This window comes from Salvelinus sp. IW2-2015, linkage group LG23, assembly GCF_002910315.2.
Source record: "Salvelinus sp. IW2-2015 linkage group LG23, ASM291031v2, whole genome shotgun sequence".
NCBI classification, from domain to species: Eukaryota; Metazoa; Chordata; class Actinopteri; order Salmoniformes; family Salmonidae; genus Salvelinus; species Salvelinus sp. IW2-2015.
The window spans coordinates 20,106,660-20,124,386 of record NC_036863.1 but is presented as its reverse complement, the minus strand read 5'-3'; the positions used below and the strand labels follow the sequence as shown (position 1 = coordinate 20,124,386).

The 17,727-nt window shown below is 45.5% G+C and overlaps 1 protein-coding gene across 4 annotated transcripts in view; it reads left to right on the top strand.

Moving 5' to 3' along the window:
• Positions 1-1,726: 1,726 nt before the first annotated feature.
• Positions 1,727-17,727, top strand: part of LOC111950559 (angiomotin) — a 61,044-nt gene continuing 45,043 nt past the window's right edge. Inside the window, exon 1 of one of the 4 annotated variants that reach the window (XM_070434423.1) lies at positions 1,727-1,829. Coding sequence is in view for 3 of the 4 variants with exons in the window: in XM_070434421.1 (XP_070290522.1) it covers positions 8,425-8,485 (61 nt within the window). In the remaining variant the exon portion in view is untranslated. Of the gene's footprint in view, positions 1,830-8,200; positions 8,486-17,727 lie in introns of those variants that run through there. The other 3 variants (XM_070434421.1, XM_070434420.1, XM_070434422.1) reach the window with 3 other exon arrangements.

Here is a 17,727-nt window from a genome sequence, read left to right as displayed (position 1 = left end):
ACCTTTGTGTACCTATTCAGGATTCATCACCATGAAGATAATTATATTAATTTCCATAGTTATGCATTTCTATATACTACAGATCAGGGACCAATGATGCAATTCTGTTAGCATAATTCCATTACCGGATGTAAATCCACTTTACCTACTGTAGCTCAGTAAGACATCTTTGAATATCAATTCGGAGCAGATATTTAAGAGTTTTGTAGTTGCATAAAAAACCTGAAGGAGATTATATTGTAATTCTGTTAACAAACTTTGCATCTGCACATTTCCAGTAAATGTGCTTTTGTGATTTTTTTGTGTGTAAATTCTTAAATTGTGCATAGAGATGTATGGTTTGTTTGGCAAACAATTTAAAGTGAAAAATCTGAGACAAAGCATAATTCCATTATCGTGGAATTTCCCGTTATCTAAAGTGCACTTATCTGAAATCAGGAGTCGACTGTATCAATACATTTGAATCACTTTGGTATTCCATGGTGCAATTCACTTTCCTCTCCCAGTAGAATATTCTGACTTTGTCTTGATTCAAATGCATTATATGTTTTGACTCTGAATTGTTTTATTTCCTCAGTTGCTATTCCCCCATAATGCTCCTCGTGTTTTGAGGGAAAAAAATCATCTCAAATAATTATGGCATGTGTAGGCTTAATACTTCTATTTCCCAGGTATCTGTAGAGCTGGTTTGGATTACAAAACATGGACTTGGCCTGTAGCATTTGTACAGTTGGGAGAGGAATTTGAGATATGCTGCTATTGCACCTTTGGACCACAATCATTGACAGATGAGAGAGATGCCTCTCATCATACAAGTTGCATGCCTGTCTTGGAGACATAACGTTTCCAAATGCATATTTTTAGATACTTGGAATTTAACTCCGTATATATTTGACTTTGTCTGAATCATCAGACCATGCATAATCGATTTCAAACTGAAGCTTGGAGACTCCTTTATCTTCACGTGCTTATTGCCCTTCTCTTTCAACTTCCAAAGCGGTCTCCATCCTGTGGTATAAAGGCACATCTGCAAAACTACACAGGATGACTTAATAAAAGCCGGTGAACAATACAACAGGTCTATGTGCGTTTGTAAAGATGGAAACTTCTCATATAGATACAGTACATTTACGGACATATATTTTACTCTTGCAACCATTTTCACATCGAAAAGGTCGTATAAAGTGAAATAGGAGAGACACTGATTGGGTAGGTAACTAACTACACAATGCGTAAAAATAGGGACTGGAACAACCATCTACCCGTTCAGTCGTGGAGTGGCTTTGGGGCAGGCCCGCAGAGTTGATATCTTAACTTACAAAAAAGGCTATTGTCATTTTGTTGTTATTGCCTGAGCGACGATTCCAAAAGCCAACAGAAAAGCCGGCAAAATTGTCTTACTTCCTATAGCAGACTGGAGAAGGAGGGATTTCCCTCCTGAAAACTTTGGACTTATTTCCAACGAGGGGGTTGGGGGTTGCACTTGCCCGGTCTCAGATGCATACACTGCTGCCGCGGTTTGTAGAAGGGGGCCATTATTTTATGCATTCCCTTCGTAGCGCAGTCAAGTGGAAAAAAATATTCCTCAACGTTTTAAGCAGTTGAAATGGGAAGGGAYGCATACGCGTTATTATCTGGATAAGAGCAAACGTAGCATGATATTCGAAGGAAACCCGTGAAGTAACATGGATTAGTCGTATCATCATTTTTAGAATAGTTTGAGAAATTTTGCACAATATCCGCTCTTCATCGAATCTTTGGAAATACCCGAGCAGGGACGTCAACAACGGAGCAGTGGTGTAGTAGTTTCTCTGAAGTTTCATTGAAAGGTAGACACGACTACATAACGGAATAGTCTAGGCTACTGTAAACATTTGCTTATATTGTTTGCCATGACTTGTAAAAGTGTATGATTGGATAGGCCATTTGTTGGTCACGCTACCAGAGGTATGTTTGTGTAGAGAGTAAAACAGTAGTCCAAGATACATTTGTAGACATTTCCGTGGAAATAACAGTGATCAGATGATGCTCATGTTTGGACACACCTGTGTCAGCCTACCCTGACACCGTGACTTTGACAGTCTGCAGATGTGTGTGTGTGTGTGTGTGTGTGTGTGTTACCTTTTTATTGGGATTGTACTGGCACTGGAAGGATTGACCATGTTTACTCTTTCTCGCTCTCTCTTTCTCTCTCGACAAATTTGATGTACTGTAGCAGTACATTGACACTATGTTACAGCATACAATGTTATATGTTGCCCTGCCCCACGTTTATTCAGTAGTTACCAATACAATACCCCACCCCCTTTATTCATTCCATATGAGCCAGCCATAAATCCTGTAATTGACTACTGCATTTTTGTGTCCTGTGCTCAGTTCTGAGCATTGCCTTCTATAAATACATTGTATGCATTTAATTCTGCATATATTATACTGTAGTTAAGACATAGACATGGGACCATTTAATTTAGCTTGTGGAGGTCCTCAAAAAACTTTCCTACTTCATCATAACAACAGATGAATGAGCCTTATCAGTGTGAGTGTATTATCAGTCTACATGTATCTTCACTCACGTTCAACCTCTAGCCTTTGTTGTGTGATAATACCATAGAGTAGCTCTGTTTGCCTGTGTGGAGACTCCTGTTAAATTACGTTATCCCCTGTAGGTTCACTTAATATGGACAGATGTCCCTCTGCTCCTCATGAATGTTGTAGGCTAGTAGTAGTCAGGGGGATAGCTGGGCTGGCACACATAATGTCCCAGCTAGGAGAAAGGTTAGTATAGTCAAAGAAAGGACATGTAGACTAAACGTGTTAAATAACTTGTATCGTTATAGACTATAAGTATGCTTTACATCAGGGGTTTCCTTTCAGCTGGTCACTTGGTAGAACATACTATGGGGGAGTCAACGACCAGTCATATTCACCTGAAAACTAATGGGCCAATGGATGCCGAGCTGGGCCATTGGAAGCACCGCCTTCCTGGCTATAACACCAGGGTTCGCATTCATTTCCTATATTCTTTGCTCTTCACTCGCCTGAACGAAGAACGTGTCACACAATTTACAAAGTTTCAAGTACACAAAGACTAAGAGATTCGGCTCCGACTTAGGTGTCTGCTAGTGGGGAGAGAGTARTCGTCCCCCTAGATGTTGCAAGTTTTGGGTCTTTATACATTTTTGTGTTTGCTAAAAGCTAACTTCTTCCTGCTCTGCTTGTGTAGCCAGTGCTTCCTTGCTTGAGTAAGATGGCCAGGTAAGAGTAAGTTCAAAAAGGATAACCAGCTGAGTATGAACCTCCGACCGTGCCACGGGGCATGTGGTTTCACAATGAAAAAAATTATGATAATCATGAGTGCTGTTCTCTTTACCTGGGTTGGAAACACGCTCAGGAGGCTTTGGCTCAGACCTGTTCGTGTGACCATTGTCTCCAGCTTGGTTAAACTTCCATTGGGCGTTGTGCTGGTATTGAGAAAGAGTGGGGCTGCTGGCAAAGGCTCTTCCCGTGAAGCTACCTCTGGAATGGGGGTGTCGGGAGAGGGCAGCAGTGGTGGTTAGTTGATACGGGTGTTATCCCGGTTTCTCTGGCAATGTTCAGAGTGTGGGGTATACTATCCCTGGTTGGCTCTGGAGGGTTTTCAGAGTGTGAATCGGATGACATCAGTCCGGGGCAGCCTAAAACCCCGGCTTTGGATTCGGCAGGGGAGAGTGAACCATTGGTGGTTAATGTACCGTTGATGGAGCTGTGTCGTAGAGCGGCAGATCACCGAGGGGTGGATGTTGCTGATGTATCATATCAATATGCTGCAGGAGCGGAATAATACCATGGAGATGGGGAAGCCAGTTTCAGAGCTTCTCGACAAAATATGTGCTCCGGCAGATTTTGTGCTGTGTCTGATCCCGCTGTATTATCATGGCTGTGGAGAAAAGTATGGGGGTGAAGCTGGTGGCTCAGCGCCACCTCTGACTGACATTGTCCTGGATTCCTGAGAGGGACAGGCAGTTGTATTTTGATGAGCCAGTTTCTCCAACAATGTGGTTTGGCTTGGCTATGGAGTCCTTACAGGCCCGTTTCGAGGAGAAACCAAAACAGGATGCAGCTCTTCAGGTCCTTTTCCCAGGAAAATCCTTCATGGGGGTGGCTCGGCAGTTCCCAAGGTGTGAAGGAAAGGGTCCAGGCCAAAGACGGGTTGCTCCCGGCATCGAATTCTGTTTTTGACCATGTTGGTGCTTCTGGACGTCTTGGCACAGACGCCGTGCTGGTTCGAAGGAGAGCGGAATAGAAAGCAGATTCGTCCGCAGCGCGGGGGAAGAAGCAGTCATCTCGACCCTAGCTGGAGGCCAGGGGAGGTGACGTGTTCTTTGGGCCCTCCTCCCCACGTATTTACTGTGGCAACAGTGCTCCCAAGTGGTTYGGTTAATGTGGGAAAGTTACTGGTTGCCGAAGTGCCTGGCAGCGTGCTCTGTCAGTGGCGGACGTGCACAATTTTGCCATGGGGGATGAGGATGGTGACGAAAGGTGTACGGTCTGCAGTTCGCTGTGCGTCCTCCTCCATTTCGTGGCAGCATTATGTCAAGGGTCCCCGAGGTCCTAGCGCCTGTCTTGAGAAAGGACATTGCCTCTCTCCTTCAAAAGCAGGCTATTCGTGTTGTCCCTGTTTCAGGAGTACAGAGCAGTCCCAGCGATTGGTTCGCATCTATAGATCTGAAGTATGCATATTTTCATGTGGCTATACATCCTCTCCACAGCAGTTTCATTTCGAGGGTGTGGCCTACACCTTTTTGGTTCTGCCTTTGAGGTTCTCCCTATTGCCCTGCACCTTTTCTATGGTGATGGAGGCGGCTTTGGCACAGGTGCCAGGGGATCAGAGTATTGGCCTATCTGGACGATTGGCTGGTTGTAGCAGAGTCGAGGGAACAGGTTGAGCTCCAGCTGGGGCACTCTGTGCCTTTTCTCTTGTACCTGCGGTTATTGGGTCTGATGGCCTCTATGATAGCTGTGGTGCCTTTGGGACTTGTGCTTGTTTCAGCGCTTGGTGTGCTTGTTTCAGCGCTTGGTGATTGCTACGCGTCTGGACGCATCTCACCACTGCCATTGGTTGCTCGAGGTATCCGCGTCATGCCTAAGGGCGTTGACTCCTTGGAGGGACCCGAGACTGCTGTTGCTGGGTATTCACATGGGCCGGGTAGTGTCCCGCAGGGTGATCATGACAGACATAACCTTACTGGGATTGGGAGTGCTATGTGTGGGTTATTTGGAAAGAGGGATTAGGTCAACAGCGCTGATGTTGGAGGACCAGCATGTGTTGGTAAGGTCCGACAACAGGACAGCGGTAGTGTACATCAACAGGCAGGGGGGCCGGGGTCTCTCTCTCTCCTAAACCTGTCCCATTATCTGCTCGTATGCATTTCCCGTCGCCAGGTTGATGTATCTTCCCAGATCTCTCAACGTGGGTGCGGATCTACTTTCTAGAGGGGTCCTATCTCTACTGAGTGGAGACTGCACCCCTCGGTGGTTGCCCAAATTTGGGACCGGTTCGGCAGGGCTGATGTAGCTCTTTGCACATCGCATGAAATGTGAATTGTCGTCTCTTCTTCTCAATGAAGGATCTGGGCTCTCCGTTGGGAATGGATTCTTTGGTGTATCAGTGACATCCTGCTCTATGTGTTTCCTTCAGTGGACCTAATTCAGGCCACCGTGGAGAGGGTTTGTCAGAAGGATCTGTTGATCTGAACCCTGGTTCCCAGAAATCATCCACCTGTTGGGCGGGGACCCGTGGAGGGTTCCGTGTCGTTGGGATCTATTTTCCCAGGCACACAGGAGAGTTTTTCACCCACAACTGCAGATATGGGATCTGTGGGTTTGGCCCCTGAAAGGTTGCATTTGACGGTCAGGAGTTTACCTTCGAACATGATTACGACCATAGTCGGCGGGTTGTATACATATAAGGGGTGCGCATTTGAGGGTTGGTGTCAGGTTCAAGGAGTTTCTCCTTTTCAGAGCTCTTTGGTGGACATTTTGATGTTCTTGCAAGAGCTTTTTGAGCAGGGTCTTTCTTTTTCCACATTGAAGGTTTATATGGCAGCCATCTCGCCGTGTCATGTAGAGATTGACAGCTCTACCCTGGGGTCTCATCCTCTGGTGATGCGGTTTCTGAATGACGTGCATTGGCTCAGACCAGTGTCTAAGCCTATGGCACCGATCTGGGACCTGACGTTGATCCTGGACGCTCTTTGTGAGCCTCCATTTGAGCCTCTGCTGTGCACATTATGCACGTATATGGATTGGTCCATGGATATCCGCGTTTGTGTACAGCTTTTTGTTTGTTAGCTAATCCAGCTCGGGGTAGGGTGCTTTTTTAAGCAGTGTCTGGCATATGACTGCAACGGACAAGGGTTGCCTAGCGGTGTGCATACTCACTCCACTAAGGGTGTGGTGGCTTCTTGGGCACTGTTCAGGGGCATGACGATTTGTGTTATCTGTACTGCTGCGATTTGGGGTTCCCCACATACATTTGTGAGGTATTATCGCTTGGATGTTACTGCTACCAGTTTGGCTCATAGTGTTATTTTGGCTGGGTCCTGGAGTGGGTGTTAGGCAGTGCGCAGGTTGCGCATTTATCCGGGTAACCACAATTTCCTGTGGGTTTGAGCCTTGGGCTGCCATGGCAGCGCACAAGTACACAGTTTCCTGGTTACTGCAGGTTTCCTGTGGTTTTTAGCCTCGGGATGCCGTGGTTCATCGACTCTGGTCGATTCTATGTAGCACGTGTGCTGTTGTTTTGGACTTGCGGTTCCTTTTAAGACTTCTGACATTCAAAGCTTGCAAGGTAAGTATTGTTCTTGGAACAGTGGGGTCTATGGTCTTGGGCTGCAGTGGCAGTGTGTCAGTGCGCATAGCCAAGTTGCAGCAGGTTCTGGTTCCCTATATGGGGCTCTGACAGTTCAGGCTTCTCGAGTAAGTATTAGGGAAAAAGGTATCTTTCTGTAACCCCTTTTTGGAGCAGGGGGTTTGGGCTYGCTGAAGAGCTGTACTGAATTGAGGAAATTAATGCGAGCCCCGGTATTATAGCCAAGAAGGCAGGGCTTCCGAGAGTGGTCTTGGCATCCATTGGGCGTGATTTCATTTCTTCAGGTGATTGGTATGATTTGTCGCTGACTCCCCCATAGTATGTTATACCTCGTTCCCTCCTCCAGGGAACAGTAGATATATTCATAAATGGTCACGTTCGTCATAAGGAGTAGACCAAGATGCAGCGTGGTATGTTTCCATCCTTTATTATGGAATAGAAAACTTCAAAGGACAAAACAACAAAAACGAACAAACGAAACCTGAAGCTATAAATAATGCTCACAGGCAACTTAACATAGACAAGATCCCACAAAGCACAATGGGAAAATGGCTACCTAAATATGATCCCCAATCAGAGACAACGATAAACAGCTGCCTCTGATTGGGAACCATACTAGGCCAACATAGAAATATAATTCACCTAGATAACCCACCCTTAAATCACACCCCGACCTAACCAACATAGAGAATAAAAGCTCTCTATGGTCAGGGCGTGACAATAACTGTACGTTTGTAAACATTTTGGGCCAGGGACCGTTTTTGTGATAAAAGATTCATCAGGGACCCCCTCATAATCAGAACACAACTCTGGTGCGATACATATAGTCTACAATGAGTTTTACTATGACATCTGCAGTGCATGGCTGGATGAACCAAGTCTGTGCAGTTTTAAAGCTTAAATTACAGTGCATTTATGTAATCGTTTTGAGTTAAAAAACTGATATGTGGAGTACTGTGGATACCAATATCCCTGTGAGCCYCCCAAGCCCATGTTGCCCAGGGTTAAGAACATTAATTGTCATTCTAAGCTAAATATGAGCTGTAGTTGTTGTTTCCCCATTAAAGGGAAGTTGTGGATTGTTCTGTTTAGTGCACTCTTGATTACACACTAGTTACAGTCTAACAAATGTACCCTTATTTTCTTAATTGACCCACTTGCCACAAAGCCTTATGGAATGATCTCATCCTTACGGGATGTTGAAGGAAGTGGATTTATTTCATTCATTTTTATCTTATATCAAATTCAATGATACTAGGCCTACACCTACCCAATTCATACCTAACCCATTGAAATATAGTCATATTACATCAAAGATGCCAGCCAACCAGAGTCCATATCCGTTAAAAGTGTTTGTTTGTTAAGATACATTCCAGAGGGAATGCCATGGTTATTCTCTTTAACCAGAGGGCCAGTACAGGGATTTGTTTCTTGCCGTTTGACAGGATTCCAAGAAATGCTCAAATGACAAAGAACAATGACCTGCTCTGGTCTCTTGTCTGGTCTCAGTGTGTGTTTGGATCTGAACCAGTGTTGATTATCCCTCCCGTGTCCTGTCCCCTTCCTTTCTCTGTATGGTGGCCCTGCCCGGACCAATAGGGAGCCTGGGGCCTTTGTTGAGTCGTATAGGTGCTGGTAAGTGTCTGCCAAAGCAGTGCCTAGCACCATTGACTCACAGCACTGGAATGTCTGACTGTTCCACTCACTCCCTTTCTCTCTGTCTAACTCTTTCCGCCTCCTCTCTCTCTCGTTCTCTCTGTAGTGCTGTCTCTCTATGTAATTGCTTGCCCCCTCAGCCCCCCCTTCTATCTCCATACTCCTTAGTCACTTCCTATCAATCTGAGTCCCTCATACTCCCCCCCCCCGCGCGCTTCCGTGGAGGAGGCCCAAAGTCCCGTCTGCTTACTCAGCCTAGGAATAACCCAAATGGTTCTTGTTTTCCTCTGAGCTCACATGATGTACACAATGGATGCAGATTATCCACAATCTTCTTAATAATATCACTACACTCATTAATTAATGAAAATGCAACTTCAGTGAATTACTAACACCCTCTGAGCCACAGTGCTCCCTCTCTCTCACACCCACACACACACACAGAAAGACACACACTCACACACACATATACACACACACACACACATATACACACACACAACCTGTTGAAATCAACTGGATGACCCACCAGCCCCCAGCAGGAATGAGAAGAAGTGCTCTTCATTCCTACTCCCCGATGGGTGGTGTGATACTGTAATCGTTTAGGAGGGACATGAACTGTGGGCCTATTAAAAGAGCCATTGCATACCTTGGTGCTGGGAGTGTGGGAGGCTGGGTAACCCAATGCCTGTGACTGGGGCCAGGGCAATGTACCTGCTAACACCAGGGAGGGAACAGACCGCCACTACCACTCTGGAATGTGTCACAGTGTGGGAGACGGACTCCTGGAACTCATGGGAGGTAGGGGTGAGGGGGATAATGCAAAAGGCATGGCCAGACACACACACACAAATAGACACATACACACTTGCACACTCACTCATTTACACAAATACACACACATACACCACAGACCATTCATTCACTAGGTCCCCAGGCGGACGTGTCACTCTCAGTACAGTATCAGTGTTGTGGGACGAAACCGTCCCAGCACTTCCCTGCTCTGATACCCTGGTCCTGCTCCACTTCCAGATGGAGTTTGTTTTGGACACATGAACATTTCCTGTCAAGGACCCGATCACATTCCCATTGCTGTCATGGGATGATCTCACTCACTCCTGAATCCAGATGAAGTTCTAATCAAAAGCACGTTTTCCAGCGATATAGTCATATAATGTGTGATGTATGTCAGTGGTAGTTTCATTGTCTACTGGGACAGAGTAGGACAGAGCATTGAGTCTGAGTCATTCCCTCTGCTGTCAGTCTTGTGATTGATCGTTGTATTGTAAATCTGCCATTATAGGACCAGAGAGATGGGGGGGGTTGATATTCTTTACACTGCTGCTCCAGAAACATGCCAGGGAAAGGGTTGAGGCGAGGGGGTAAATAAAGGGGAGGGGTGAGAGGGAGATGGGGGCAAGGTGACGGAGACAGGGGTGAAGTGAGGGGGAAAGGGGGTGAAGGAAGAGATGTGAGGGGGGATTGTCCCTGCCATAACTCAGTAGAGGAAGGCCAAATCAATCCACAGCCAGAGTGACAGAGATGCAGAGGGTTCTCATCTCTGCAGCACATGCTTCCCATTAAGACTGTGTGTGTGTGTGTGTGGCGCACATGTGGTAAGGGGTTTAGGAAGTTGTATATGCGCGGATGAGGGGGTTTGCTGTGTTTCCGAAAGTTGGGCCTGTATCAGGAACATTTGTGTGTGTTGCGGAGAGAATGAAACCACATTACAGAGATTGTGATTGAGTTTGGAAAAGAGAGCAATAGAAGGAATGAAAGGGCTCCAGAGAGAGGAAGCATGTCAGCTTTGTCAAAATGGCTGCTGCCGGGTTTGGTCCGTTTATGATGACTTTTTCTCATTTAGGGAGAGGGCCAAAGGTCTTCAAACAGTCAGATACAATCACTTTCCCTCTGTTAGCTCCCCAAACTCTCCCTGACCAACCAGAACTGGAGATTTGAGTCATTAAAATGAAGAGTTATTGAATTCCTTCTCTCCCCAACAAAGGACTTTCAGAGAAACAGTAAACTGATATGCCTCTGATATGTAGGTCAAACTGAATTAGGGGAATACTCTGGCACAGGGCTGCTGTTTTTGAAATGCAAAGTGAAGGGCTCTGATTGACAGATTGAGGTATTGTGACAGAGAGCTGGTCGGACGCCCATCTCTATCCAAACAATGGCCGCCTTATTATTCCAAGAGTATCCTCACTGGAGCGAAGTAATGTGACCCTGTGGAGACTCTGCTCTCTCTCTTTTTCTCTTTCCACCCACTTCTACCTCGTTCTCTTTATTTTTGCTGCCTTTTCAACCAGCCCTTCCTATGTTTAATGGAACATGATCCAGCTCCTCATATTAAACATGGCAACGGCCAGCCATGGAGTGAGGGATGTGGAGAAAATCGAAGGGGATATGCAAAGAGGTAAAGGGAGAGAGCGAGAAATATCGTACAGGTTGTATGTGTGTGTGTGTCAGAATTTCTTGACCTGGTTCTGTCTTCCCCAGTTGTGCTGCTGTGGGAGAATCTCCCAGTCCAGACCCCAGAGTAATGGACACCAAGGGAAAGTGGGCTTCATGCTCTATCCCGCCACAGAGGGAGGGAGGGAGATGGGCGGCTTTTCTAGATTGGAATGTTGCATTTCCTGCTTGGTTCCTGCCATGTGTTTCTCAGTTTTCCCCTGTTCCCCCGATCTATCTCTTTCTCTTGCTCTCGGTCTTCCCCTCTTTCTCTCTCTCCCTTCTTCTCGCGCTCTTGCTCTGCACCACATTCCCCCCCTTCTCTTCCCCATCCTCTTTTTCACTCCTCTCATGCCTTTCTTGTGACCTTCCCTACATATATCTCCTCTATTCTAGCCCGCTCTTCTCCCTCTCCCCTCTCCCTCCCTTCCTGTTCCTCTCCCTTCCCTCTTCTCTTTCCCATAACAATATTGTCAGTGTTATCTTGTCCTACAATAAGTTGACAGAAAAGCTGAACGTGGAAGAGCTCTCTGGAGTTCATTAAACCACTGGACACTTTCCACTAATGTTCCGCTGTTATGTAAGCACTGCCCGAGAAAGATGACCGTGTGTGTGTTTTGTGTGCATGTGTGTGAAGAGGGCCAGAACACTTTAGCTAAAGGGTTGTTTGGGGTCAGTTGCCTGGTCTCTCTCCTCCTGTCTGTGTGTGCGTGCGTGCGTGCGTGCGTGCGTGCGTGCGTGCGTCAGGAGTTGGTTGCCATATTGGGATTAAAACCCACACATTCCCTGGAATGTTGTTCACCAGCTCCTTTTCTCACCTCTCCTCTCCTACCCTCTCTGTTCTTCAGTATGTGACTGTTGTTGCCTCGGGCTAAGTATGCTACTATGCTGTGTTTGTTAGTGTACAGTTGACAGAAAACAGATACAGAACAATGACAGTCAACACCTTCAGGCCCATTTCTCTACGAAGGTAGAGTCAACTGGTTGGACCTGAACCAGAGGGGAACTTAGACACTGTTATCTGCCGTCTACAGTTACAGTTGAAGTCGGGAGTTTACATACACCTTATAGGCTGACCACACCGCTCGCGTCRCGTGTGCGAGCGTTGCAAAATAAATGTAGAAATCCATGTTATTCAATTATTGCACCCACACTGCTCGCACGTGCCAACAAGTGTCTGCGTTGCCAAGGGCTAAAATAGAAATCGGTTCTATTTCTAACGCAGATCGCGCTGCAAGTCCTGCCTCTCCCATCTCCTCATTGGTTTGTAGAAGCAGGTACCCACGTGCCATCTCCTCATTGGTTATACCCACGTGGGTGACTGAAGACGAACGAGGTCAGTGTCGGTAATGCACCTAATTTATGAAAGTTGCTAATCGCAATAGAAGAAAAAGCCTGGAAGGAAGAGAGATGACTAGAAACGATTCGGTTGACCGTTTTATGTGTGGATTAATTGTCGGAGTAGAGGACCTTGTGCATTTCAGGGAAAACAACAACTCAATGTTTATATCCCAGGACAAATTAGCTAGCAACAGCAACCTAGCTAAATAGGACAAATTAGCTAGCAAGTGCAAGCTAACTAGCTAAATTGCCATACATGTTTAATGCTTTTCGACCTGTCCCCAAATTAATGTAATTGGTTCAGAGTTTGTTTTGATATTTTAACCTGCGTGTCGTGATCGCGTTTGGTGTGGGGGGACAAAATAAATGTATGCACGATGGCGCACGTGCGCAGCCGGTTTGGGTTCCGTGTTAGCCAAATACATTTAAACTCAGTTTTTCACAATTCCTGACATTTAATCTTAGTAAGAATTCCCTGTCTTAGGTCAGTTAGGATCACCACTTTATTTTAAGAATGTGAAATGTCAGAATAATAGTAGAGAGAATGGTTTATTTCAGCTTTTATTTATTTCATCACATTCCCAGTGGGTCAGAAGTTTACATACACTCAATTAGCATTTGGTAGCATTGCCTTTAAATTGTTGAACTTGGGTCAAACGTTTCAGGTAGCTTCCCACAATAAGTTAGTGGGAAGTTAAGTTAATAAGTTAACTGAGTCAGGTTTGTAGGCCTCCTTGCTCGCACACGCTTTTTCAGTTCTGCCCACAAATTTTCTATAGGATTGAGGTCAGGGCTTTGTGATGGCCACTCCAATACCTTGACTTTGTTGTCCTTAAGCCATTTTGCCACAACTTTTGAAGTATGCTTGGGGTCATTGTCCATTTGGAAGACCCATTTGCAACCAAGCTTTAGTTTCCTGACTGATGTCTTGAGATGTTGCTTCAATATATCCACATAATTGTCCTTCCTCATGAAGCCATCTATTTTGTGAAGTGCACCAGTCCCTCCTGCAGCAAAGCACCCCCACAACATGATGCTGCCACCTCCGTGCTTCACGGTTGGGATGGTGTTCTTTGGCTTGCAAGCCTCCYCCTTTTCCTTCCAAACATAACGATGGTCATTATGGCCAAACAGTTCTATATTTGTTTCATCAGACCAGAGGACATTTCTCCAAAAAGTACGACCTTTGTCCCCRTGTGCAGTTGCAAACCGTAGTCTGTCTTTTTTATGGCGGTTTTGGAGCAGTGGCTTCTTCCTTGCTGAGCGGCCTTTCAGGTTATGTCGATATAGGACTCGTTTTACTGTGGTCCCATGGTGTTTATACTTGCATACTATTGTTTGTACAGATGAACGTGGTACCTTCAGGCGTTTGGAAATTGCTCCCAGGAATGAACCAGACTTGTGGAGGTCAACAATTCTTTCTCTGAGGTCTTGGCTAATTTCTTTAGATTTTCCCATGATGTCAAGCAAAGAGGCACTGCGTTTGAAGATAGACCTTGAAATATATCTACATGTACACCTCCAATTGTCTCAAATTATGTCAATTAGCCTATCAGAAGCTTCTAAAGATATGACATCATTTTCTGGAATTTCCCAAGCTGTTTAAAGGCACAGTCATCTTAGTGTATGTAAACTTCTGACCCACTGGAATTGTGATACAGTGAATTRTAAGTGAAATAATCTGTCTGTAAACAATTGTTGGAAAATGACTTGTGTCATGCACAAAGTAGATGTCCTAACCGACTTGCCAAAACTATTGTTTGTTAACAAGAAATTTGTGGAGTGGTTGAAAAACAAGTTTTAATGACTTCAACCTAAGTGTTTGTAAACTTCCGACTTCAACTGTACATGTGTATATGGAGCCGTGTGGGAGTTCCCTCTGAGAAAAAGTGACTGGGACTCTTATGAGACTCAGGGGAGTGACGGGTTAAGTGTTTGCGTACCATCCTGGTCTCCCAGCCCGCAACTCTGGGCAGAGCTGGGTTTAAAAACTTTTGAAATGATTTTCAAATACATTGGCTGCTTGATTGAGCTTTTGTTGCAGTGAAACCAGTGGAAGACTCTGCTTGCATGGCAGTCCAGGCAGGCTAAATCAAACGCTAGAAGTATTTGAAAGAGTTCAAATAGTATTTGAACCTAATCTTAATCTAACCTACTGCCCTTATTCATGGTTCCCCTGGGGAAAACATAGTGTGTGTGTGGTGTATTTAGTGGTGGGTGATGGGTTCTCAGGACCCCGTAAGTAACCTGTAGTATCACCCTCCAGGGAAAGTGTGTGTGTGTGTGTGTGTGTGTGTGTGTGTGTGTGTGTCCGTGTCCGTGTCCGTGGTGGGGAATGTGTGTCCGGGGTGGAGTGTATTATGTGCTCCCAGGACCCCTGTGTGTGTATAAGGAAAAATGTGTGTGTGTGTGGTGCTCTCAGGACCCAGTGTGTATATCCTGCAGTATGTCTCCTGAGGGGAAAAAGGTCTGAATGTCAACCTTCTCCTGTCTGTCTGTCTGTCTGTCTGTCTCGCTCTCTTTCTCTACCCATCTATCCCACTCTTAATGTCTTGTTCTTCCTTGCTTTCCTGTGGAAGTCCCCCCCCCCTTCTGCTGTTAACCCCGCTCTGGTGTTTCAGAAGAATAAACAGGCCATGTGCGGGGGCGCTGGGAAACTTGCAGGCAAATATTTACATAAGACAGTGCAACCTCTGGCTCTATTAAAAATATGAAAGAGCAGCTCATAATAGATATAGCTAGCTACTACTGTATATCATCGCATCTCAAAGCTCCTGGTTAATTGCTGGCTGAAGCTGGGAGCAGAGTTTGAAACAGTCTCTACACAGATCTGGCAAGGCCTCACTCACTCAGATGAGAGAAAGGTAACTGCCAAAATAATGGAAAACTGAGTAAACGAGGGATACACTGAACAAAAATACAAACGCAACATGTAAAGTGTTGGTCCCATGTTTCATGAGCTGAAATTAAAGATCCCAGAAATGTTCCATACGCTCAAATTCTGTGTACAAATTAGTTTACACCGCTGTTAGTATTTCTCCTTTGCCAAGATAATCCATCCATCTGAAAGGTGTGGCAAATCAAGAAGCTGATTAAACAGCATAATCATTACACAGGTGCACCTTGTGCTGGGGACAATAAAAGGCCACTCTAAAATGTGCAGTTTTGTCACACAACACAATGCCACAGATGTCTCAAGTTTTGAGGGAGCGTGCATTTGGCATGCTGACTGCAGGAATGTCCACCAGAGCTGTTACCAGAGAATTAAATGTTAATTTCTCTACCAACGTCGTTTTAGAGAATTTGGTATTACATCCAACCGGCCTCACAACCACAGACCATGTGTATGGCTGTTTGCTGATGTCAACGGTTTACCTCCTAGTGGCGGTGGGGTTATGGTATGGACAAGCATAACCACATGAACACAATTGCATTTTATCGATGACAATTTCAATGCACAGAGATGAGATCCTGAGGCCCATTGTCGTGCCATTCATCCGCCACTATCACCTCATGTTTCAGCATGATAATGCACGGCCCCATGCCGCAAGGATCTGTACACAGTTCCTGGAAGCTGAAAATATCCCAGTTCTTCCATGGCCTGCATACTCATCAGACATGTCACCCATTGAGCATGTTTGGGATGCTCTGGATTGACGTGTACGACAGCGTGTTCCAGTTCCCGGCAATATCCAGCAACTTTGCACAGCCATTGAAGAGGATTGGGACAACATTCCACAGGCCACAATCAACAACCTGATCAACTCTATGCGAACGAGATGTGTTGTGCTGCATGAAGCAAATGGTGGTCACACCAGATACTGACTGGTTTTCTGATCCACGCCCCTAACTTTTTTTTAAGGTATCTGTGACCAACGGATGCATATCTGTATTCATGTGAAATCCATAGATTAGGTTCTAATGAATGTATTTCAATTGACTGATTTCCTTATATGAACTGTAACTCAGTAGAATATTTGAAATTGTTGCATGTTGCGTTTATAATTTTGTTCAGTATATATTGAAAGCAGGTGCTTCCACACAGGTGTGGTTCCTGAGTTAATTAAGCAATTAACGTCCCATCATGCTTAGGGTCATGTATAAAAATGCTGGGCAGGCCATTATTTTGGCCTTTATTTAGGCTGCCATGACTATGCCCCCATAGGATGACAATTCCCCCATCCAAAGGTCATCAGTGGTCACAGAATGGTTTGATGAGCATGAAAACGATGTAACCATATGACATGGCTGTCTCAGTCACCAGATCTTAACACAATTGAACACTTATGGGAGATTCTGGATCGGCACCAGAGACATCTTTTTCCACCACCATCAGCAAAACACCAAATTATGGAATTTCTCGTGGAAGAATGGTGTCGTGTCGCTCCAATAGAGTTCCAGACACTTGTAGAATCTATGTCAAGGTGCATTGAAGCTGTTCTGGCTCGTGGTGGCCCAATGCCCTATTAAGACACTTTATGTTGGTGTTTCTTTTATTTTGGCAGTTACCTGTATGTTTCACTGAGGTGACACTGGTCATAAGCCTTTACGACTGAGAACATGGCTGGCTACCTATGAATGATGCCATTTTAATTAAATTGATCTCTCAGAGAGAGGGAGGGAGGGAGGGAGTTATGTTGTCTTGCTATATTACTTTCTCTTTCTCTCTTACACTCAAACACACTCACTCTCTTTTTCTCTCTCTTTCACACTCAAACTCTATTTTTGTGTCTGTCTCCCTCTCTTCCCTCTCCCTTTATGGTTTTTGTAGAGAGACTGACTAACTCCAGCACAGCTTTTCCAGCCCTTCCAACTTTGTGGGCCTGTCTGCCCCTGACTCACTGATCTAGGACCAACGGGAACCTGAACCTGTGTGCGCAGGCCCTCTCTAAAGAGGAAGTGTGTGGTGAAGCAGCAGGTGGCTGGGCGGGCTAATGGTAAACGGTGTAAAGGAGCAGTTACGCCAGCACTCAGGTATGAGGGTGTGACGAGATCCTGGAGGGCCTACAGATTCACCTGTCCTCCCGGTCGCAGCCCCACCTGCTGGAATGAGGGGGAGGGAGGGAAGGAGGGGGAGAGAGAGAGAGGTGTGCCTTGGTAGCTCTTGCAGAACGAAGGTACAAGCTGAGAGCAGTGTGTAACTGCTTTACTGAGCTGCTCTGTGGGAAAATTGGATTGAATAAAGCAGGCTGGATCTCTTGGCATTCTTTTGGTTCTGTGGAATATCTCATGATATTTCATTGTAGCCTACTGCTCCCTTGGTATGTGATCCTTTTTAATACTTTGTGTGAAGTTGCAGTTGAGATACATCATGGCAGTGGTATTTCAAACAAGGTGGATGGATGTGAGCAATGAAATTGAATGTTACTGCTCAAATCCTGATAGTGGAATTTCAAACCGTGTGAGTGTTGAGGTGAATGTCATAG